At 35.3% G+C, this 23,961-nt stretch overlaps 3 protein-coding genes across 4 annotated transcripts; 2 read left to right on the top strand and 1 right to left on the bottom strand.

Annotated features, from left to right (window-relative positions):
• The first annotated feature begins 545 nt into the window (after positions 1-545).
• Positions 546-2,713, top strand: LOC128193127 (uncharacterized). Its single transcript, XM_052866389.1, has 4 exons — positions 546-599; positions 952-1,085; positions 2,133-2,248; positions 2,446-2,713. Exons 1-4 carry the CDS (start codon positions 582-584, stop codon positions 2,523-2,525), a joined length of 348 nt encoding a protein of 115 aa, XP_052722349.1. The 5' UTR covers positions 546-581; the 3' UTR covers positions 2,526-2,713.
• A 2,020-nt stretch (positions 2,714-4,733) lies between these two features.
• On the top strand, positions 4,734-14,965 carry LOC128193125 (rab-like protein 6). 2 transcript variants are annotated; one of them, XM_052866385.1, is made up of 16 exons: positions 4,734-4,910; positions 5,323-5,513; positions 5,641-5,747; positions 5,876-5,998; positions 6,307-6,398; positions 6,982-7,122; positions 7,252-7,357; positions 7,511-7,614; positions 7,844-7,968; positions 8,100-8,318; positions 8,657-8,810; positions 9,002-9,725; positions 10,993-11,010; positions 12,810-12,879; positions 13,109-13,188; positions 13,654-14,965. In XM_052866385.1, exons 2-16 carry the CDS (start codon positions 5,369-5,371, stop codon positions 13,855-13,857), a joined length of 2,412 nt encoding a protein of 803 aa, XP_052722345.1. In that variant the 5' UTR covers positions 4,734-4,910; positions 5,323-5,368; the 3' UTR covers positions 13,858-14,965. The 2 variants fall into 2 exon arrangements, with proteins under 2 accessions (XP_052722345.1, XP_052722346.1); XM_052866386.1 differs by lacking the exon at positions 10,993-11,010.
• Positions 14,966-15,915: 950 nt separating this feature from the next.
• LOC128157057 (outer dynein arm-docking complex subunit 3-like) lies at positions 15,916-21,604 on the bottom strand. The gene is made up of 12 exons (XM_052819412.1): positions 21,443-21,604; positions 20,635-20,756; positions 20,276-20,353; positions 19,739-19,918; positions 19,337-19,441; positions 18,940-19,188; positions 18,627-18,770; positions 18,348-18,508; positions 18,012-18,168; positions 17,637-17,792; positions 17,222-17,306; positions 15,916-16,367 (listed from the first exon to the last, which is right to left on the bottom strand). The coding sequence occupies exons 1-12, from the start codon at positions 21,519-21,521 to the stop codon at positions 16,240-16,242; spliced, it is 1,644 nt and encodes a 547-aa protein (XP_052675372.1). The 5' UTR covers positions 21,522-21,604; the 3' UTR covers positions 15,916-16,239.
• Positions 21,605-23,961: the final 2,357 nt, after the last annotated feature.

Genomic DNA, 23,961 nt, shown 5'->3' with positions numbered 1-23,961 from the left:
GATAAGTTTCCTTGAAAAACAATGTTCCAGCATACATTACATCGAATTTTTTTTCCAAGAAATACGTCTTGTCAGCGGTGATGTTTTGTGCTTAGGTCCAAAAATTGTTTCATTTTTGGTTTGCCAGGGTAACTGCATAGGAGAGTTGATTAAAATCAACTCCCAAAAATATTTCCTGTTATAATATTATTCCCTGTACCATAATGATAACAACAGGGCTAATATTGTACAATGTTCTTATCATAGTACAGGGAATTATTGTATTATAAAAAAAAATAAAAGAATAAACGTCAGAAGAGCTCTTAAAGAATTATCGCTGTGTTATAATTGAAAAAAAAAACTATTTTCACCTTTGTCAAAAATGGCAATGTGTATTAGCATTAATCAACCACCATACATTCTCCAAAAGCTGACAAAAAAACAATAAATAAAATTAGGAAGACCTTTGAGAAAATAAGTCTTGTTTTAAATAACATATAAAGGTAGGATAAAAGAATAAATTGACATACTTGTGGATCCGGATATTTTAATTCTGCCATGACGACTTCTATTTATCACGCTCATTCTGTTTCTGGTTTGAAATGAAGGCCACATGGAGGGTAAACATTGCTCAAAATGATCATTTTGATGGGTTTTTTTAACCGACATTGTTGAAGTTAAAGTAAATTGTTACATTTAGAGATTAAGAATGATTTTTTTAAAATAAGGTTTCGTAAAGCAAGAACTTAACTCTGTGTAGGAGTGGAATGGAAGTCTTGGAATTTTTATCATCTTCATTTTCGTGACAAAAGAATTATCCATTAACTAATTTCACTGTGAACATTGCTTTATGTTGATATAAAATTCAATAGTAAAATATTTGCAACCATTATATAAAACTCTCAAAGTAATCATTAAAATGATAATTTAATTTTTAAACACATTTAGTAATGTGACCATTTCATCTTTCAGACCAAGAAAACTACAGCTGTAAGAGCTAAAGCAAAACGGCATGCAGTGGTTACAAAGAAGAAGAAAGAGAGACCGGCTGTGGAGAGTATTCCTGGCACAGAGTTTCTGAGTGAGAAACAGAGGAAACATGTCAAGTAAGTCGTATACACACAATGGTAATAACCAGGCCGATTAAGGTATACTCTGTAGCATATTGTTCCCTCTCAGTCTGACTCCTGTCGATTTTTGCTGATTTTCTTATACCTAACACATCCGCTGGTTTCTGTGGGAACGTTTTTCCTATACTACACATTCAATAATAACACAAGGTGTCTAACTCCAAATTAGCAGTGATCACATAGAGGTTACTCCTTCTGATATTATCAATAAGGGTATGTTTGCTGTCTGAAGAAAACAATAGATCATTCCTAAAATAAATAAAAGATATTTATTGAGCAACATGGAGTTATTTTCTTTGGTTAAAGTTGATGGATTGTTTTAACATAACATGGCATTATTGATTATTCCTGATATGAAACTGTTTTTTGATTGTGTCTTACGATTCCTCTGAAGAGAATAGGGCTGGGACGATTCTGTACTTAGCCGATTCGGTACATATCACGATACATGAGATGCGATACGCTACATATCACAATACATTGCAACTAAATTAAAACATGAATAAGGGTTAAAAATTTATTCAATCTGTCGATGTATTACTGCATGTCGAAAGTTATTTTGATATATTTAAAATGAGCGTTGCACAATTTACAAATTACTTAATCTCATATACACTACTTTTTCATAAACAAGTAATCCAAAAGTTGTCCACACTCCAGATTTAGCTTCCTAACAGTTTTGACAACTTTATGAGGTTTTCCGCCATCTTTGTACTTTCATATTAGGCCCGCAGACTAGAAATAGCCGATATATGAAGCTCGGATGTTTTTGGAAAATGAAAAAAAGTTTCCTTAGGTATCGGTGTTTTAATGGTAAATGTATCGATCCAAATATCGTCAAAATAAATACCATGATGCACCGGTGCATCGGTGGATTGTCCCATCTCTAGTAGAGAATGGCTTTTTATTTTTGTAGTCAGTATTCTACTATTTTTATATCTGAGTGTAAATGTATTACTGTTTCTTGGCATAATGTTTTACTATTTTCTATGTTTATTTTGTTTAAACTATTTTAATAAACAGGATCCATACAAAGAGTGCCAAGATCAACGTCAGTGGAAAGAGAAAAAGAAAGGTGATAAAACGACTTCGCCATCAGAAGACAGCAGAGTTGGAGGCAGAGCCACAAACGGATGATGGTAAAAAAGATAGATATATATATGTGTTTAAACTTTTGGGTTTTTTTTTGGGGGGGGGTTGCTTTTTTATTTTATTTGTTGCTTGTCAAGATTTTTGATTAGTCTAGCCCCCCCCCCCCCCCCAACTTTCAATTCGCTTCTGGAATGATTAATTTGATTAATTTTAAGCTCTAATTGTTGATTTATTTCATTAACAGTTGACATGGTACAGGAACCATCCAGTGGTAAACAGAAAAGAAAAAAGAAATCAAAGGGCCAAGGAATGGATGTTGATTGACGGAGTAGCTTGTACATATAGAAGATGATGGGCCAAGAAATAGCCATTGTGTGGGCTTGTTTGTACAACAACATTTTGAGAAGAAAAATACTGTATTTAGCTATAGTTGTTGCATTTATTGTTTGGAAAACTTGTACCGGTAGATACATGTATTAACATTCATAATAAAAACAAATACCCAAAACTGATCTCATTTTTATTTCTCTCCTACATTTTTCCAGTGAAAATTTATTGCGTACATATTTTCTTATACACTGTTTCAATCTATTGTCATATACATGTAGTTGAATTTCAATAGGTAGGGGCATTATATAACACAATATATTACATCATTTTATCAGATAAAGACTTTTTGACAAGGTAATCGTCTTTATTGCCAAACAAAACAAAAATCGGAAAAGAAAAATGAAACAAAATTTACATACTCGCCTCTATGTGCTAGTATTTACGAATTATTATTTAATATAAAAGACAATGACTGGATATTTCCGGCTAATGAATTCTGGGAATTGAATGGAATAAGCACGTGACAACAACGTATATATAGGGGGACAATGTTAGGCCTGCAGGTGCCCCTCCCACATTCTTTTTGGGCAAAGGACTTTTTTCTTGCGTGTAGAAACATTTTAAAGAAAGTTCCAGTTTTGAAGGTATTGATATTTCGTACTCATGAAACGATCCTCCTACTACCCCTGTTTTAGAAATTGAGGTTTTGCAAAGTTTGAGGTTTTTTTTTTTGTCTTTCAGCTTTTTCCCTTGTCTTGTCAAGATACATTCGTCAGTATGGATAAAGGGCTATCCCAATTGGGAAAACAATGTTACAAGTACGTGCCTGTGGAATATCTACTGAAAATTCATTAAATTTTCATTAAATCTCACCGATATAATTAGGATGATATTCTGGGATGTTTGGAACTTTGACGTTTCTACGCAATTATCTAATATTTAGTACATACAATTTATTCCATTACATTGTTGGGATATTCCGATAGGGAGAGGTCTCCGTCAGGTTTGACCCGGCATCGATCGGAAACTATATTCACCGTCCCGCAAAGGAATGCTGCATTTCAATTACACTTATTATATTTAATTCTGTTTTATGTGAATTGGCGTTTCCTTTGCACTATTCATGCTCAAAATATATATGTGTTTAAATATTATAAAAGACGTATCTGCATTTAAAGAAGATTAATTACTTGAACTCCAGAGTATCTTGGCATAGAAGGTTCTTCTTCTTCCTATAATGTGCTGGCCTCGGTTTCCGAGTGTTATAGCACGCATCGAACACACTGTCTTCAATTTTACTATATAAAATTAAATGTCAATGCTTTAGATGTCTTTCCCACAATCATGAGAAACAGCATTACCAAAACAAGATACATGTACATTACTACAAGAAAAACGGAAAAATTAAATGTAAGGAAATCATACTCGGGAAAATTATCTTTTTATAGCAACCTTGTAAACAAATGAAAACAAATTGAAAAATTACATAAAACTATCGTTTTCAAGTTTTAAATGTTAAGGACAGTGCCCGTCCATTGTAATTGAAACTAGAACATATTCCAAACCCTGCCAAACTGAAAGGAAGAAAAATGTCTATATCATCGGCTAATCTTGTATAAGTGTCACATTATTGAAGATGAGAAATAATGTTGTTCAAAACATGATCAATACAGATGGAAGCACAATAGTATATTAAATGCGAACACATTAATTAATTACTAGTGACAACCCCAACAACCGCTATCTAGAGGGATACCAGTATTGTTTCTTTTAAAAAGGAAACTTAAAAAACAGAAAACTACGATAACTTCTTGTAATTATGTGAATGTATTTTCAGTATTTTAGATTTTGTTTGTCTCGTTGTTGTAACCTCGTATATTTTAGTCCATGTTTTTGTAGTTATTTTGTTTATGTTTTTTGTTTTTGTTTTTGTTTTTTGTTTTGTTTTGGGTTTTTTTTTTGTTATCAAAATGGGCATATATGTATATATATGGACTATATATTCAGTCCTACATAGTAAATTGTCAATAAATGAATTTAACAATTAAGTAAATTGAAATTAAATTGCATTTCATACACAAAACAAAACAGAAGTGAGATAAGTTAGTGTATCGCTAAAGATCAAATTTATTGGTTTTCTTTTGACAAAATATATAATCAGGTGCGTGTATGACGTTCTTGATGAAGTAGGGCAGATGTCAACTTTGAGCATCGGGATCGGGATGCAACAAACTTCAGACTGGTGGGTCACCATCGGCCAACCTACCAGATTTCTTATTTCTCTTGAGATTGCGATCTTAAGGACACATTTAAACAGGAGAAATACTTACTCACATATGACTTGTTTATGAGGAATCAAAATGCTATCTAAATTGACAGGTATTTGTTTTTTGTAAATGATTTACATGGCAATCTCGAGTTTCCTCAATCCTTAGTCATCTATTGTTTGCTAAAAATCAGAATAATGTTCATCATGTTCATGGAACAGATTTGCCTTTCGTGTTATTCTGCCTTTGAATAGCAGGATGATTATATAATTCTGTTGATCTGCAGGATTTTTTAATCGTTCGTATTTCATTATGATTCTATTGACTGATTGATGCGTTTAATTATTTTTATTCCCTTAAGGATTTACATGATCAATAATTGGATTGAAGAATTGATATATGATAATCTTGTAATTTGGGGCATAAGTGTAACCAGAGACATAAATAACATGTTATGTCTGTCTCTGGTGTAACCCACGAAGACAGATAAATGGAATTAAAATTACAGTGTTGTTTATTTTCAGTGATCACGGATATTTGCTGAGAATTTCAGCTGAAATTTGAGACAGGATGTCTCTGTTCAGAAAGTTACTGGGGAATACCAATGGCCCGGAAGGGGCAAAAGGGGCTCCCGCCAAAGGAAACACCCCCTCAGGGATGCATCTCATGGGAGCTCAGCTGCAGAGGAAGTTTGCCAAAGGAGTACAATACAACAGTGAGTGTTAAACACATGTTGTGAAAAGGGATGGAGTAAAATGAGAAATTTAGGAGCTCTCTTAATGTTGACATCTCTATACATGTTGTGTGATTAAGTTTCACAGTGTATAATTCTTTTGTTGCAGTGAAAATTGTGATTCGTGGTGATAGAACAGTTGGCAAAACTTGCTTATTTTATCGATTACAAGGACAAAAGTTTCATGAAGAATACATTCCTACTGAAGAAATCCAGGTTTGTTATCTGAGTAAAAAGATCCTTTGCAGTATTTTACATTTATTAATGTCTTTTTTTTTTTTTTTTTTTACAACATTCTATGAATAACACAAAGAGTTATTACTTTGATATTTTACTGAAATCAGGCTTGCTGCATACAGTGGAACTACAAAACAACAGATGACATTGTTAAAGTGGAGGTATGGGATGTAGTGGACAAAGGGAAGAAAAAGAAGAAACTAGACGGACTAAAGCTTAGTAATAAAGAGGTACGACATAAATGCTCGAATGAAGAGGTGTTCAGTACAACTGTACATACAGATTTATATTGAGAGTGCTGTGTCTTCACAATAGCACTGAACTATGATTTTGGTTGGTCACTGGATCAAATACTGCCTAGGGCTTTCAGGAAGATTTCATAATGTTACAACCAAGCTCATTTCCCTGTGATTTTTTCAAAAATTGCTGTTGATTTGAAATAATTTTTATACCTGTTAGGAAATATTAGAAGTACAAATTAGATGTCATTTAATCAGGTCATGTTATTTTTATTGATTGACTGTTTTTTTTCTTCCAGGAGGTGGATGAGCCAAGCCTGGATGCTGAGTTTATTGATGTGTACAAAGGAACTCATGGTGTCATCCTGATGTATGACATTACAAAACAATGGTAAGGGGGCATATAACATCGTATATAACACACAGAGTGGCTGTACAAAGCACTGGTAAGGGGCCATATAACATCGTATATAACACACAGAGATGCTGTACAAAACAATGGTAATGGGCCATATAACATCATATATATAACACACAGAGTGGTTGTACAAAACAATGGTTAGGGGCAATATAACATCATATATAACACACAGAGATGCTGTACAAAACAATGGTTAGTGGCCATATAACATATATAACACACAGAGATGCTGTACAAAACAATGGTAATGGGCCATATAACATCATATATAACACACAGAGATGCTGTAAAAAGCAATGGTAATGGGCCATATAACATCATATATAACACACAGAGATGCTGTACAAAACAATGGTTAGGGGCCATATAACATATATAACACACAGAGTGGTTGTACAAAACAATGGTTAGGGGCCATATAACATATATAACACACAGAGTGGTTGTACAAAACAATGGTAATGGGCCATATAACATCGTATACAATATGTAACACACAGAGTGGTTGTACAAATCAATAGAGTCACGACCTTCTGACCTTGTGTTGTTTTAGGACATTCACCTATGTAGAGAATGAGATGGAGAAGATCCCCCCTCACCTACCGGTCCTGGTCCTTGGGAACCACCGAGATATGGGGCACCACCGGACCGTGATGGAGGATAAGGCCAAATACTTCTGCATGCACTACGACAGGTAAAGTTTGAGCTCAGAGAATGAATAGAATATATTTATTATTGATTCATCTTAGAATTATCATTATATGCAACTGTTAGATGTCTCCTAACCTTCCTTTATAATTATATGGATGCTGTTTTTTTACAGGCCTGCTGGGTCAGCCATTATTCGATATGCTGAGTCATCAATGAGGAATGGATTCGGCCTCAAGTATCTCCACAAGTTCTTTAATCTTCCATTTCTTAACCTCCAGGTAAGAAGCTGGTGGGTACAGACAAATTCAAAGCAACATATGAAATCTTTTCCTCGGTCCCATGCTAAATGCTAAAATTCACATTGAAAAAGACATAATTTTTCGACTCTCATTAAACTGTGCAAGGTCGTTTACTGTGTGTGTTGTTGACAGAGAGAGACACTGATGAAGCAGTTAGAGATCAACGTCCTAGACATGGAGTCCACGCTGGAGGAACTAGACATCCACGAGGAATCGGAGGAACAGAACTACGATGTGTAAGTCAGTTATTGGGTCAGTAGGTCTCTGCTGTGTTAGTCGGTCAGTGGGTCAGATGTTTCATCATTCGTATAATTATAAAAACTTTGATAGAAATAAGGTATAGAGACCTTAAACCCTTGCATATGAACTGTGTATGATGTAAGAGTATTTCTAAGTCTACATACATAAATGCCATTAGGGGTATATTTACAGTACTTAGAAATAACTTTGATTTTTCCATTACAGGTTCATTGATAGTATTTGTAACAAAAGACAACAGCAGCAGGAGGAGTTGTCCAAATCAGCCACAGATGGCACCACTCTACGACAGGGAGTGACCAGCTGTCCGGATACAAACACCGAGATTCCAGGTACATACATGTACATGAATATATACATCCATCAAAAATTACATGTTTAGATATGAAATTAAGTACATGTATTTCTGCACACCAACTACTTTGTCAACCATTGTTGATACATATTTATTTTAAATTAACAGTGCCAAAATCCTTGTCCATGCCTTCCCTCCAGAAATCTACTGTGTCTCCAAAAGAATCAGCCTCTGTGGGTAGTACCCCTGTAGGGGCAGGGCCGCCTGTCCCAACAGAAACACATACACCAGCAGAACCAGCCAATCAGCCGACAGAACAGAAATCAGGCTTCTTCTCAAGGCTTTTCAAGAGCAAAGATTCAACAGCTTCCAAGAAGGCAGAATCTGGTTAGTTCTGTTTGCCCAATAACTACAGAACTGTAAACCAAATTTTATTCTTGTGCGAGACATTTTTGTAACTATCATGAGAGTGTCATTGTCGCGAATAATTTTTGATGCAAACCAGTTCTCAATTATCTTTGGTACATTATTTTCCTGATTATTTTGATCTTTATTGCCAAATTAAGTCATTTCTAACCAGTTTATCCTCAGTAAATCTTGAAATAAGTCATTGTTTAAAAAAGGGGGTCTACAGTATATCTTAAAATTGCCCATTTTTATTCATTGACTTAGTAGTATGTTGAATACGTCTATGTTTTATTAAGAGAATTTTGCTACCTGTTTAGAGCCAGAATCGGCTGTACCCAGTGTCCCGGTGGAAGCCGTCACGAGCGTGGAAGATTTCGTTCCAGACGGAGGAGTCATCGACAAGAGCTTTCTGGAAGATGCAAAGGAAGTGAAGGATTCTGGGAAGACAGAGGTCAACTCGGACAGCGACAGGTGGGGTGAATTATCAATTTCATTGGTGTATATGAGGACAATCAGTCCTATAATCTTTATAATGAGAAAAAAATTCAAAAGAAAGTTTCTATGAGAATAAGAAAAATAAGAATTATATAAGGATACTCCTATCAAAGGCAGCTCAAAGAGAAATTTTCCATTAATATATGTTATGAAATTCCTATTATCAGTGAAGAATCAACAGGAAATCCGATGGTGGCAGGGTTTCAAGATGACCTTGACTCAGATGATGACTACATTCCCAGCCAATCCAGAGCCGCCATCGCTGACGACATAGATCTCTCAAGTGATGACGAAAAAACAAAAATCATTTCTGCCAAATCTGTGGAACTCTTAAGTGATGAAGATGAAAAAAGACCTGCTGTGAAGCAGAATGATGAGGACGTATCTGACAGTGATGAGGATATGAAGCCATCTGTTATTGTTGCTCAAGACTTTGACTTGTCTAGTGATGATAATGACAGTGGATCGGTCACACAACAGACTGGTAAAAGCACTGACCAGTCAAGTCAAAGTAAATCAGAAAAGGCATTAAGTACGGTAGTCTGTGATGATACTCAAACAAAGACAGGTGAGACAGACACAGTCTCAGGTGGTAAAGGTGTGGAAGATGATTCCAATGATACGAGTGTGCTTAAAAAGACGGAAGTCAGCTCTTGGGAAGTCAAGGTTCCTGGCTCGTGTTCCAGTGATGATGACACAGAGGAGGGAACCAGTCAGAGTAACCAGGGGGCCACCAGAGTGAGAGCGGACAGTGAGGGATCATCTGTAGAGGGGGACACTGCGACGCCGGTGGTGATTCTTGCTGACGAGGACGTGAGCGAGGAGGAGTTGGTGGTCAGCAACACAGAGCAGGCCGGGCTCTCTGATTGGCTGGACCAGCTGGAGACCAAGGTAGGACACTGTAGATTCCTAATTAAACGCAATGAATTAATAACTGTGTAAAATCACGAGAAGCACACTTTGTGGATTTTAAAATATCGCCATTATTTTCTGAAAGTTGAGAACTGGTTTAAAAAATAAGGACAAAAGTTCCATGTTTGCAATTTTATATTCTCATGGTTTTATACAAACCAGCAAGATCGTGGAATTAAGTACTCGTGCAATATAAGGAATTAATAGTTATCATAATACAATCTAGACCGACTCTGGCCAGTTTGTTAGAGATCAAGACAGTGCCCAACACAGCAGTTCGTTATGTGTTTAGGATCAAACTTGACTGATTACTTGTCAGCCAAACCATTGACATAAGTTTGGTTAATACTAGGTAGAAAAACATTTAAAACCTAATTACATGAATTCATGCATGCCAAAAAAACCTTCAATACATATTATTACAATTTTCTTATATATTAAAGTGCATGATAAGGCCTAACAAAAAAATAGGTTTGTTTCCGCTTTCCCGACCGACCCTAACTTAAACCCGCCGACCCAAAATTTTTTTCGAGTTTTTTCGTAAATTTCCGTTTTTATCCGTTTTTTGTTAAAATTTCGTTTTTATCCAATTAAAAATTTATTGTGTCCTCTAAATTTAAGTCGTAAAAAACGCTTATAGAACCTATTTAAATGTCATCAGTGTTGTGTAGATGTTTGTTATTTACAAATGGCAGCACATGTCGTGCCAGTTGAGCTCGAGAAATGTTCCCACCAGCCAGGGAAAAAGTTCATCAGATCATTTTTAAAAACAATGACAACAAATACTTGTTTTTTTTTTTTATCTTACCCAGTTTAATAGATAAATGGTTTAATATGCACAATTGAACATATATATGGAGAGAAAAAAAAAAGATAAAAAAAAAAAAAAAAGCCGACCTACCGACCCTAATTTCTTCAGCCTGAAAGCGGAAACAAACCTATTTTTTTGTTAGGCCTAATTGCAATGAACAATATGTATATGTAATATGTATCACTGCAAATTTGCATGATTAAGATCTATGACAAATACCTAGATATATGTAGCCAATGTTTGAAATTGTTAATTAGCCATGTTTATTTTTTCTTTTTAACTCACTGGACAGTAAGTGAAAGAACTTAAAAATTGTTTTTGTCATTACGTTAGATAATAAGTTCCTATGAATTGTTTGATTGTAATGAATAATATTGCCCCCTCCCCTTTGACCGGTAACAGTTTACGGATATACAAGTATGTGTTTGTTTCTAGGGTGGAGCTGATGATGTGGTAAGAATGGCTCCATTACACTTAACACTTTTTACCAGAAACCCCATGTATTACTGACAAGTGTACTGTCTTCCAGGGAAAAAGTATTCAGAGAAGTTTGTTGGTTATTCCTCAGTATGAATTTGAAATTGCAATGCATATGAAATTGGAAGACAGTACACTGATATCTCCATTGCATGCATTTAAACACAACCCAAGTTACAGTAAGCTCAAGCTTTGAAGACATTCATATTTGTACTTTCTAAGCTTCGCAGAGAAACTATGCATTATTACATGCTCAATACCTAATTGGGTTTTACCCTATCTTATTTTCGTTGAAAGATCTATCAGAAGGGTTTATTTGAATCAATTTTCATCTGCATTTTATCTGAATTGTGGCCAGTCTATGTCCACAAATAAATGTGTCAAATCTCGATAATCTTAATAACTCTCTTGTAGAGGTGCATTGATTAGTATAATACTGTGGAATCATTTAAATTCATGGGGGCCAATTTTCGTGGATTGTTTAAATTTTACAGGTTCATAGAGACGTAATTTCGTGTTTTATCGTACATCTTAACAAGAAATATGACTTAATAATCAGAATTTAGTAATTCTTGGAGGATGTAAATTTGTGGATGAAAGGTACCCACAAATTCCACCAAAATTGAGCCTCCTAGAAATCTACTGATTCCACAGTAATGGTTGATATGAATGAGGCACTAGTTGTATCAGACAGTTATATAGGTCGTGACCTGTAGTGACAGAGTATGGTGGTGGGGTAGGCTCTAGATTTTTTTTTCAAGGTCACACCAAAAACTCAAGTTTCAGAAGAACATTAGTTTGAATGAACTGTAATGGCATTATATTCTGGATGAAATATTAACCTTTAATGTGTATTTTAAAGGCGCATGGTCACGATTTTGGTCAGGTTTTTTTTTTACGATTTTAATATTTACAATGCTTCAGTAATGCATTTTCAATAGGCAACCGAAATTTGAGTGTTATTCATTGAGTTTTAAGCGAGTTACAGAGCTTGAAATTCTTTGCTATGTAAACAAAGTGTTTGTTTACATTTTAAATGTTAAAGTGAAAATTTCAGTTTTAGACCTAAAATGAATGTGTTAAACATCAGGAACTCTTTAATTATGCTTAGAATGAATAAGAAGATAGACAAATCAGGTTAAAAAAGAATTTTTTTACTGGTAAATTGAACCTATGTAAACGAAAACAGGGCACGAGCCTTGTTTACATGACAAAGAATTGTCAGCCCTGTATCTTGCTTATAACTCCACAAATGACTCTCAAATTTCATTTGATCATTAGAAATACATTTCTAAAGCATTTTAAATAATAAAAAAAGGAATATAGGTGCCTAGAATTTGACCAAAATCGTGACCATACCCCTTGAATAACCATGACATTGTCCGCAAAAGAAATTAATATTGTCATCAAAGTGAAAACACTGACTGATGCATTAGCTCATATTATAAGAAAATGTCTGAAAGTTTGTGTGAATGCCATATGTGATGTGCTTTACAACGCTTATATTTATGACCATGCGAATCAAGAAAAACATTACCCATCAATGCTCAATCCCTCAAATTACATCCTAGATGTAGGTTTGATCTTTTCATCCTATCATGTATAACAGATTTGGCCATATTTCGATGTTAGTATTACATTTATACAAAGGATTTGAACTCAAGTCCTTAGAACATGGTTCTCATCGTAAATCTAATGTTTCACTCAATGGGAATGAGTAGCATTGATGCAGTAACATTGCTTGCCAAATAAGATTTTTGGGGTTTTTTTTTCAGGCTGGTATCAAAGATGACGAATTGTCCTCAAGTCCGGAGCCACAAGTTATTCCTAGTCATTCCAAATCAAGTGAGTATTATTCAGTGTGATGTGCCATACTTGCTAGCTCTGGAAAGGGGGGGGGGTAATTGTTACAAAAGGAATGGTGTAGCTAGACTTGGTTTTCATATTTCTGTTGATAAGTTCAACAGATTGAGTAGCAAAATTAATCTTGTGTATTTTTTGTTTAGCTGTTGATAATTTATGACCTGCCTTTCACAAAACCAAAAAATGACTGCCTGTATTGATCATTATACAGAGAAATCTTCCAGTAAAACATCTGCCATTGAGAACCCAGAAGAAGAGGTGAAGAAGAAGAAAAAGAAGAAAAAGGACAAGGTAGTTTAGTAACCTACACCCACCATTCCAAAATCAAAATTTGCTGTAGAAATGAAATATTTTGAAAACACATTATGCCCTCAAACTCACCTATTGGTTTGAAAGGTGTGGCTTTACATAATATGCTAGACACTTTCATGTACATTTAACTATACTTATGCTGATTTAAAAAGAATTTCAGACTTCTTCTGAAGTCCAAATTTAACATTGTTTTTGTGTGGAATTGCCTCCTGCCTCATTGAAGTAATAATTTTAAAAAAATCCCTCCCTCCCTCCCTCCTGGTCTGAAACCCCCTCCCCCTCCCCCCCCCCCCCCCCCCCCCCCCACAGGCGGCAATTCCAAACAAACATTTTTTAAAGGATGGCCCTACTGTACATTTTATCAAGATAATTGAATTTATTGTATTCCATAGCAAAAAAAAATGTTTTTCTTGAAAACTTAATATGTTTAAATGTTTTGATCAGGATGAGAGTGGGACAAAAAAGAAAAAGGAGAAAAGCTCAAGAGATAAAGATGGAAGTAAGAAAGAAAAACCTGACAAGGGGGGAGGGGAGTCAGGAAAGAAAGAAAAAAAGAAGAAAAAGAAGAAGGAATCAGCTGTAGACGACGAGGGTCGGAACGAGCTGGAGGCGTTTCTGAATGACGGTGGGGGGTACGAGTCTCTGTAGACAGAGAGGCAATGAATGGAGGGTCTCGGAGACGGATAACGTTACTATGACTAGTCAATGAGGGACGTGTAATGATGAAAATAAACAACCTGCTTTACAACCAGTGCAGCTTTCCTACCACCCACACACACACCGTATCAGGGGCTTGCAGTACAAGACATCATTCATGTACATGCAACTTTCTGATTCCTAACAATGCAATGACTCTAATTTTAATTATGCAGCAAAAAATTCAACTTTGTTCATTGCTTTTCATTGCAGTGGTTAGTGACTCACTCATACAGACTGCTTTAATTCTTCTCATGTGTCCAACTTCCATTTCGATTTTACAAATTCCTCTTTAAGACTGTAGAGATTCAATCATTCTGAAAATTTGTGACCACTTTTTCTGTTTTACCATTTTTTGTGTTTGTGTGTGTGTAGGGATTTTTGAAAATTGTTTTTTGCAATGCAGATTTGTTATAAATGTAAACATGTATAAAATCATAGTATTGTATTGTGTAAAGTTCGGAATGTCCAAACAGTGAACTAATAGTGATATCAAAAAGGATGTGTGACTTTTATTTTAATCAGTTTCATTTTGTTTATCTTTAAAAACATATTTGTTATGAATATTTTTATTTTGTTGTTGTGTTCAAGGCATAGATCAATATGTCTCATAGATTTTGATATCAGGATTTTAGGCATTACGCGGATCTTGCATCATGAAGTTTTGAACGATAAAAAATAAGTTTTTAGATGTTTTTTTCTGTATGTGTGTTTGTCTCAGTTCTTGTACCGTGCCTAGCATTGCATTCTTTGTCCATGTATGTACATGTATGTTTCAATATTTCAGTCTATACGTGTGCACACACATATCCTCATGTATTTGAGGTCTTGGAGATTGAAATTCTGTGTGCACTGCTGACATTTACAGTAGTTCTACAGTTTTCAAATTTTCTGACCACTGTATACAAAGCTACATTATTTATTATCATAGGTTATAGGATTTTCAAGCAAAATCATGCCACAAAGTGTATGCGCTATTTATTGATGAGGTACTGTGAATGAATTAAACAAAATACATTGTATTCAAATGTTATTCAATAAAAAATATGAATTAAATGAAGCTAATGTCTTTGTTATATTTATGGACATGATGACGTGTTAGTCAGGGATATTTCAGACAGTACCAATCATACACATAATTATTATTACTTTTCCATGTTAGTTGCTTGGACCAGGTTCCTGAAAGATGTTGAGGACAATTGACAGATCACACCTAAACCCAGCCGCTTGTCCGACAGCAGTGGAGATCCTTGTGTAGGACTTAATTGTCTCCCTGATGTGACAAACAGTAGTTATTACTTGTTAGCCAACAGATTAATTGATGAAGATTACTTGATATTTGTGGATCTAAACCACATCAATGTCAACATAATATGAAGACCCAGTTGGTGATACTTTTGATTGACTCGGATACCTGTAATATGATGCTACATGTGATCCACCACCAAAAGCCTTGGTCCTAGTAATCGGCAGTGGGTCCTAGTGATCGGCAGTGGGTCCTAGTGATCGGCAGTGGGTCCTAGTAATCGGCAGTGGGTCCTAGTAATCGGCAGTGGGTCCTTGTAATCGGCAGTGCTGTACCGATTTTAGGGAGGTTGGGTGGTCAATAAAATAACCATCAGATCTTTGTAAAATTATTATAAGTTATGGTTTGTTTAGCTATGAACTATTATTTAGTTAAGAGTAAATTCATACATCATATTCTGTTAAATTTGTGTATTTTCTATATTTAGCTCTTTATGTAAAGGAAATTGATACAGTCTAAAAATGGCCATTACTGTGGAGCCCTCTTAATGTGGGACTACAGTGTATATTGTGGATAATGGTCTTATTGGGTGGCTGGGCACATCTAAAAATGGTCAGTTATGATAGGTATACTGAATTAACCGTGAACAGTTTTGCTATTTCCATGTTGTTTGTCATTTGGTACACTAATGTACTACACGCTATAACATGCACCTCCACATCTTGTAGCAATGTAACAAAGATAAATAAGACTCTGAAAAATCATTATTTTAAATTTAAATATTTATTATACATAATTTTATAAATAACCAGAACAAAGAAATAAAAGGATTAACATCATAACACGGATTTAATTCATGATCAAGTCATATTTCAGGCAGTCGAACAGCTCTCCCAGCTCGTAACAAAACACAAATTTTAAATTTAGGTAGTTTATAGATTCCAAATGTCAGTGAAGCTGATTACATATTTACACCGCTGGAGCACTGTCAGTATATAGATGATGGATTAGGGCATCGGACCTGGGGAGAGGAGATAATGTCTGACTGATCGATCTAATAAGTCTCGTTTTGGAGTCCCGTCATCTTTTTATTTGGTCTTCTTCTTTTTCTTGGTGGTACGTCGTTTGGTTTTAGAGTCCACGATAAATTGTGACTGTTTCTTGATTGCATTACGATTGGGTACGTCAGTATCATCATCACCGCTGTCCTCGTCATCTAAAATATCGTCGACTTAATCATTAAATAAATCAAAGCAACATCATGTGGAGGTTTAAACAGCTTTATAATGTTATATCATTTGTAAAAGAAATCACTTGAAATAAAATGAAATGTTATAGATGCATGGAATCAATAAAATCATACACATATACTGAAGCATGTGAAATGCTAATTGTCAGGAATATACCGATTTTAAACCAATTTAAAAATAAAAATATTATTATTCAGTTGACATAACATGAATTCAATACGAAGCAGATACATATATAAGTGATGTTTATCCAACCATGCATGCAGTGAGAAATTGACCAGTATGTGACATACATACTTTCTTACATTTTTAGGATATGTTTGTGTGAACTGGTATGAAAAGTACATGCAGTTTTTATGCAAACAATAATTAAATCATCAGTTTAGACACGTACATTACTTAATTTCCAACTTTTAAATAATTTAAATATTTTATATTTGATTTCAGATGTCTAAGATTAATTAATATCAATAATTTGAAGTAGGTACATCCAAGATTTCAAAATGTTTTTGAAATTTAATTTTTATGCACTGAAATGACAGGAAAATCATCTGAAATCAGACAAATGATATTTGACAGATAAACAATATCAAAGAGTGAATTTTGCCTCTGTGTGTCATATGTAACCAATTATCGTGTTCTTGAACCCATTCTGGAATCAAGTGGTGAATATGATCCGTGAATTTTGTAATCACTTACGCACTCCATACAAAGTGAAAGCATATTCTTATAGGGGAAAAACTAAAATCTGTTAGTCAAATTCAGTATTAATAAGAAAGAGAAAACATTAGCATTTCAGTGGACTGTGAAATATTCTTACCATCATAAACCATGTCCCTTTGTGTGGTGGGGAGCTTGATACGCGTGTTGTATTGTGGAAGCTTTCCCTCTATACTAGCATGGAACTGTAAAATAACACATACAACGGTTATTGATTCACCGAAGCTGACAAAATTGTCCTTAATTGAATACAGGATTAATTGTCTTTAATTTCCTAAAGGAGTAGTCTATAAAAACTCCCCATAAAAGTGTCTTAAAAATCCTTTATGGAATGTCTAGAAATTTCTCAGTGTGAACAAATTCACCTCATGGAATATCCGAAAAAGTGTCTACAAGGTCCTCAAAGGAGTGTCTAAATACATGTACTTATAGTCACAGGATCGCCTATAGGAGTGTCTATATACTTCCCACAGTAGTGTATATGAAATGCCTACAGTGGGTTCAATAGCCCCTACCTCTTCCTCCTCCATCTGTTTCATTATCTCCTGGAGCTCCTTGCCGTCCAGTTCCTCCAGTAATTTCAGCAGCTTCTCCTCGCACGTCGACAGCTGATCCAGGACGTACTCGTCCGAGGTCGGGGCGATCTGTGCTGTGGGAACGTGTCCTTTACTCTGCATCGAATAAAAGCAAAATTGAGTCATATACCTCAAAGGTAGCATGTTAAATTAATACATGTACAAGCATAATTATATATAAAAGTGTTATTTAAACTTACATTTGTAAATAATAACAAAAACAATAGTATGAAAACTTATTTCAATACTGCATGTCTAAAATGATTTTTTGGAATAAAATTTACATATATACACACGAAAATGATTTAAACTTACAGCTTTGAGGTGGTGAAGTTTGTCAGACAGGTGCTCCACTCCGGCCTTCACTGACACCATGATGTTACTGTTGCGGTTAAGGTTATCCTCAGCATGAGATCTTCTGTCCTCCTCCTTCTGAAGATGACTCTGGAATTCCTCAAGCATTCTCTCTCCACTAACAAAACAAAACAAGCACATGCAGTCATGCACAAATACATGTATTGCAAATCGACCTATTCCATTGATAATTTTCAAGGAACTATCAGGACTTTGTGAAAAAGCAATGTATGACCTTGAGAGTTTGGCATGACCTGTGTATTGACCTTGAGAGTCTGGCATGACCTGTGTACTGACCTTGAGAGTTTGGCATCGCCAGTGTACTTCATCTCCTCAAACTCCATCTGGAGTTTCTCCTTGTCTTCCTTCAGCCGTGTGATCTGTTTCTCGTTGTCCTTCTGTAGCGCCTCCAGGTGCTTGGTCGTTTCGTCCTGTCCCTCAAATCGTCGCACCACTTCCTGTTATGCAGACAATACTATTCTCAAAATCTGATCTACTCTCCAGCAAATATTAGTATAACCTTGATAGTGAACATACTGAAAAGTAAGCGCTTAATAATTTTGCTGTAAACTTTACCATGGTGTCTGAGACGCCGGTGGCCTCCTTGATACGTTTGAATGCCTCCTCGTAGGTGGTGATTTTCTGCTGCTGTTCCTCGCCCTGCAGCGCTTGTTTCTCCTGGGGAGAGAGCTCATCCTGCTGGATTGAACCACGCTGGGCCTGAAGACACAATAATTAGAAATGACTTCAATGAGTTCTTCAAATGTGTTCATAAAATAGTTGTTATTTACTATCTTAATGAGAGTTATATTTCTTATCAACAGGTCATGGTGCCTTTAGATTATAATCTTTTTGTGAATAAAACTGAAGACATTTTTGTTTTACATACAATTCTTCGCTCAATGCGTTCATGCTGCATTTTCTTCTCCTCGGCTTCTTTCTTCATTTTCTGGAGCTCGACCTCACGCTGTTTACGCTCAGTGTACACAACCTTCTCGTGCTTGGCTAACTCCTGCTGGGCGGCCTCCTTGGAGATGTGGGCGTCGTCATGCATGGCCCGTAACTCCTTCAGCTCGGCCTTGGTGTTGCGGATCTCCGCCTCCATACAATCCAGGATACTGGGGAAGTTTCCGGCCTCCTGAATAAATATGATCACCATTGATAATCATTCCCATCATGTCTTTATTGTCATTGCCAGATAGATATAATTTTATACAGTGTAGAATAATACCAATTCCAACATTTTCATTTGAACTTCATTCTAAACAATGATGAGCTTGACTTACAACTTCCAGTTTCCTCTTGATGTCTTCATAAATTCTCTTCAAGTGGGAGGCCTCATCAATCTTGAGTTTAGTTTTATCATAACTGTTCTCAAGATACCGCATTGACTGAAAAAAGGAAAACACACATGCAGTTATTAAAATGACAATTAAAACAAAATTGAACAAAAGTTCTATTTTCACATGTAAAATAATGAGTACTTTCAAAATATTAAATAATGACATGATTCGCATTTAAAAAACCAAGGGCTAACAATATCTTTCCAGTATCCTCTTTTATATGTAAATGTTAAAATTAGGAGTACCATTTTCACTTCTGAACAGGTATTTATAACATTTTATAACAGAACTTCAGTCTTCAGTACATAAATCTACAGTGGTTGACTGTACTTGATGATGACCGACCTGCGCGTCCTTGGACTCGCCCTTGTCCGTGGCCACGGCCTCGGAGCTGTCGTCCACCATCTGCTGGTACTCCGTCTGTAACTTCTCCAGCCTCTTCTGTTTCTGGGCGGTCTGGTGTTTGAGGGCGTTGAGCCGCTTCATCGTGTCACAGACCTTGTGATCCATCACCGTGATGGCTTGCTAGAAATTTTAATTTTAAATTATATTTAATATAGAGAGCTGACAATCATGTCCAAAAAGAAATTACGAATTAGGTTTTTTTTCATGAAACATTCAGCCAAGGGAAAAAAGTTTGGTATAATGAAGAGGGTAAAAAAATCTTTTTTCTTTTTCAAGTTAAAAAACACAAACTTGACATTTTCTCCTTTTTCTACATTAGAATAGATAAACAAATTTTTTGCAATACACACCATAATTTCCACTGTATGCATGACATTTTGAAATACTTAATTGGTCTTGACCTGTGAGATCTACATTATGTATGCTAGAGCTCTCTCTTTGAGGGTCCAAAACGGGGTACTTAAGTTGGTCTCTTACCCTGCCAGACTTGTTTTTCATGGAGGCTCTCTCCACTGGGCGATCTTGGAAAGCTTTGTTGATGACATGTTGATCTTGCTACAAGTAGAGTGTTTCTTACCATTTAAGTATGCTATATATAAATACATACTGTAACTTAATTCACTAATAAAATGTACCTGATGCTAAAGAAAAGCATCCAAGATGTATAACAAATTGATATCATTAATTATTAGGAATGCTCAATAAACCAACAAAAAACTTGTTATTTATGAACATACATGAGTTGATATTTATTAATTCATATATATAAATATATATTCATATATTTGTAACTAGGGATAAAAATTAATACAGTCAAACAAAGACCATGTACTTACAGACAGGGAGTCACTGAGCTTCTTGCGAACTTCTTTGTTCTCTTTTCTCAGCTTCAATATTGTCTCCCTATTCTTTTTCATTGCAAACTGTGACGTCTCATAGTAAGCCTTACGATCACCCTCTGTAAACAAATAATATTAGATAAAGAATTAGGAGCTAAAGAAGGCTTCTGTGAATTGTGTTTTCTATAAACAGTTATTCAATTAATCATACAAAATGGGATTTATTCAAATTGGAAGAGCAGAAATGTTTTGTATATTGGGATGATGCATCTTATTTAATCAATTTTTAATCAGCAACTGAATGGAGGAGGGGGGGGTGTCTATCCATTTTTATTAAACAGAAAATTAGATCAGTAGATCTCCTAATCACTTATGTTAAAAAGCTTATATTTTTCAAAGTTGAAAAAAAAATGAACAATCTAAGCCTAATTGCTAATATGTATAAATTTCAAACTAAGCATTAAGTAATGCTGATAATACCAACCGTTGAAATCAGTATTATGATGGATTTTGTATCTTGTGTATAATAAATATCTATAATGTTAGTATTAGGAGGGACGTTAGTCATTATGAACGGCCCTTGTACGTATGAGGTACCCGGTGGCTTTCGGAGTTAATCAGGTTGGGCACAGTTACTCTATTGAGAAATGAATACGTTAAATGGGATACATTCCCCTTTTCAGTAATAAAAACATTTCCGCTAATGCAGGATTTTGAACGTTTTAACATTCACATTTTGTTATTCCTCAATAGGGTAACTGTGCCCAACCTGTTAATTTCAGATCAGCATTATGCTTCAACTTACCCAAGAGGGCGATCTTTGACTTGAGTTCATCAATTTGCTCATTAATAGGCCGCTGAAGCAAGCCTGCACCGGACGGCATCTTGTAAACCTCCTTGTTTTATTTAACTCAATACAATGTTGACAGTCAATATGGTGTTTGTACGTATCCAAGGTGCGTGTCATATACGCATGCGCGATCAAACAAGAACGGTTACTCTTTCACCTTTATGGTTTATACCGACATTTTAGAGTTACCAGTGATCTTAACCGACACTACCCTTACTATAATTAGGCATATCAAATTTTGGTATTAAGTTATACAAAATGATCTTGTAACGTTAGAAAAAAGAAAACATTCTGTAAAAACAACTGAATACCGTGTTATTTTAATGTAGACTAGTACAATGAAGTCGCCAATTCCGGGTCACGTCAGACTGTTTCTTTGATTTTTTGCAAAGCTGTTCTATTTAAATTTTATACTATATGTATATTGAAAGAACATTTTGTGAGTTATTAAGCATTCATTTTGTTTTTGAAAATAAAATCCCGGAAACAATGATTTACAGAGGCATTTCAACATGGTTTCCCACTTTCGAATCATTTTCATCCATTTTCGGGTCTTGCGACTTCAAAGCAGTAATGTCGGGTAATCGTCTCAGAACACAATTTTTATAAATTTGCAGCATATAAAAAATAATGCCGAACAGAAAATATATTATCAACTACTGATACTCAAGAAACAGGGACCAATTTCAAAATGTAAATGACCGTCGTGATTCAGAACTAGACTTTTACCCGTGCGTGCACGGGTTGACAAATGCATATATGATATCGGACATTTACAAAATGGATATTTTAACACACCGTAGTGTTGACATTTACATAACCAAGCTTTAAACCTAAAAAAATGCGATTAATTTTACTACACTTTGCTTAGTTTTTGTCTCGGGACAGGCATTCACCACAGTTAAAATGCCTCCCATATACCCGTAACAGTGGCGTCGGAAGCAAATTGAAAGGGGGGGGGGGGGCTAGACTAATCCTCAGAAATCTTGAAAAGCAAAAAAAAATCAAAAAAAGAAAAATCAATGTTATCAAAAAGTGCAAGAAGTGACAACTTACTTTAGTATACTGTTGCAATGATAAAGTCCAAAGAACAAGAGACGTTATTTGCCAAAATTTGCCGCGTTTCAAATATGCAGAGCACAAAACATTTTCTAAAGCCTTGAATTTATCAAATCCAATGGTATATAACTTATATGTGTGGCTTAAACATATACATCATGAAATTCACGCTGAAAACTGTTCCGTTTTTAGCAAGACGTCGCAATTTTATCGTATATTTAAACGCAACGTCATGCATACGAAGGTTGTCCTTAAAGTTCGTGGACACATGGCGATTGTTTTTTATATTATAGATAACCACGCAATATTCAGGAAAGTATCATAATATTTTAATATAGATTATAATAATGTATATGTATAAAATTCGGAGGAATGTACATTCTTACATTGGATTTATCATTATATATACATTGCCTAAGCAGGCCGCACAGCCCAGTCTGACGTTGAGCTATAACGACGTTTTTTATAACGTCGTAGTCCTACTGAGAGTCATGCCGCATTCACCGTCTGGTCAAAGGGTACAATTGCACGCTCCACCAGAAAATCGCTTGTGTTTTTTTTTGAGAGAATTAATTTTGAAATATTCCGATATCGATGTTGTCTTGATTCCTTTATCGTTTATTTCGTTTCTATCGTCGTTTAACCCAAGTTGGCACATAACTTTATGATGTAGCGTTGTTCCGTGCCGTAGGCCGACGTCGCTTTTTTCTGGCGTTTTTTAAAATATGTTCTTGCCGCAATTGGTTTTAAAATCCTTGGAAACGGTTTTCAAATGACGTATGAAAATGACATACATTGTACATTACTAATTACTTAACAATTGAAGATTATGATGTTTTAACATGTTTAAGAAAAATTGTTAATATTTATATCTTTAACCTCAATAACGAAGTGTGGGTAACTTTTACACTGGGTCGTGCGTACTTTCCGCGACCCTTTAATGCAGTAAAAGTGTAGTTTAATTTTAGGGAAAACATTGAAAATCACTCTGGTTTGATTTCAAATTTTATGACAAACATTTCGGTATACACTATGTATGTTCATGTATAAACCCATGATTTAAAATGACAAGAACGCGATTGTCCACGATCGATTTTTTTCTGGACAGCCCTCGTATTTACGCGAGAATTTGTCGGTTGGTGTAAATCTATGTTGTAAAACAATATTTCTTTTTTCATGATTTTTACTTTTTAAAAACAAATGGGCTAAGTGGTGCTTCACACACACATTCAAATTCAAATTGTGGTCTCGATTTCTACAGCTGGACTCTATTTCTTTGTTTTGTTCGCGCCAGTAATTTGATACGAATTGGTCAGCTCACGTCACGCAGTGCAGTTTGAGGAGAGGTGTGAGGCTCTTGGCTAACGCACCCGGGCTCACTTGCATTTTGTTTTCAAGCATGCATTTTATAAATT

This window comes from Crassostrea angulata, chromosome 7 (assembly GCF_025612915.1).
Source record: "Crassostrea angulata isolate pt1a10 chromosome 7, ASM2561291v2, whole genome shotgun sequence".
NCBI classification, from domain to species: domain Eukaryota; kingdom Metazoa; phylum Mollusca; class Bivalvia; order Ostreida; family Ostreidae; genus Magallana; species Magallana angulata.
Note: the sequence above shows the minus strand (reverse complement) of the source record. Positions and strands in the feature narration are given on the sequence as shown.

Bases quoted from the DNA above. Each gene is read 5' to 3' on its own strand.
- LOC128193127 (XM_052866389.1), top strand. The intron at 1,086-2,132 runs GTAAGTCGTATA...TTTAATAAACAG, and splicing joins AAACAGAGGAAACATGTCAA to GATCCATACAAAGAGTGCCA. The intron at 2,249-2,445 runs GTAAAAAAGATA...TTTCATTAACAG, and splicing joins AGAGCCACAAACGGATGATG to TTGACATGGTACAGGAACCA.
- LOC128193125 (XM_052866385.1), top strand. From the start codon at position 5,369: ATGTCTCTGTTCAGAAAGTTACTGGGGAATACCAATGGCCCGGAAGGG. The intron at 5,999-6,306 runs GTACGACATAAA...TTTTTCTTCCAG, and splicing joins TAAAGCTTAGTAATAAAGAG to GAGGTGGATGAGCCAAGCCT. The intron at 7,615-7,843 runs GTAAGTCAGTTA...TTTCCATTACAG, and splicing joins GAGGAACAGAACTACGATGT to GTTCATTGATAGTATTTGTA.
- LOC128157057 (XM_052819412.1), bottom strand. From the start codon at position 21,521: ATGCCGTCCGGTGCAGGCTTGCTTCAGCGGCCTATTAATGAGCAAATT. The intron at 19,919-20,275 runs GTAAGAGACCAA...TAAAATTTCTAG, and splicing joins TGAAAAACAAGTCTGGCAGG to CAAGCCATCACGGTGATGGA. The intron at 19,442-19,738 runs GTCGGTCATCAT...TCCTTTTTTCAG, and splicing joins GCGAGTCCAAGGACGCGCAG to TCAATGCGGTATCTTGAGAA.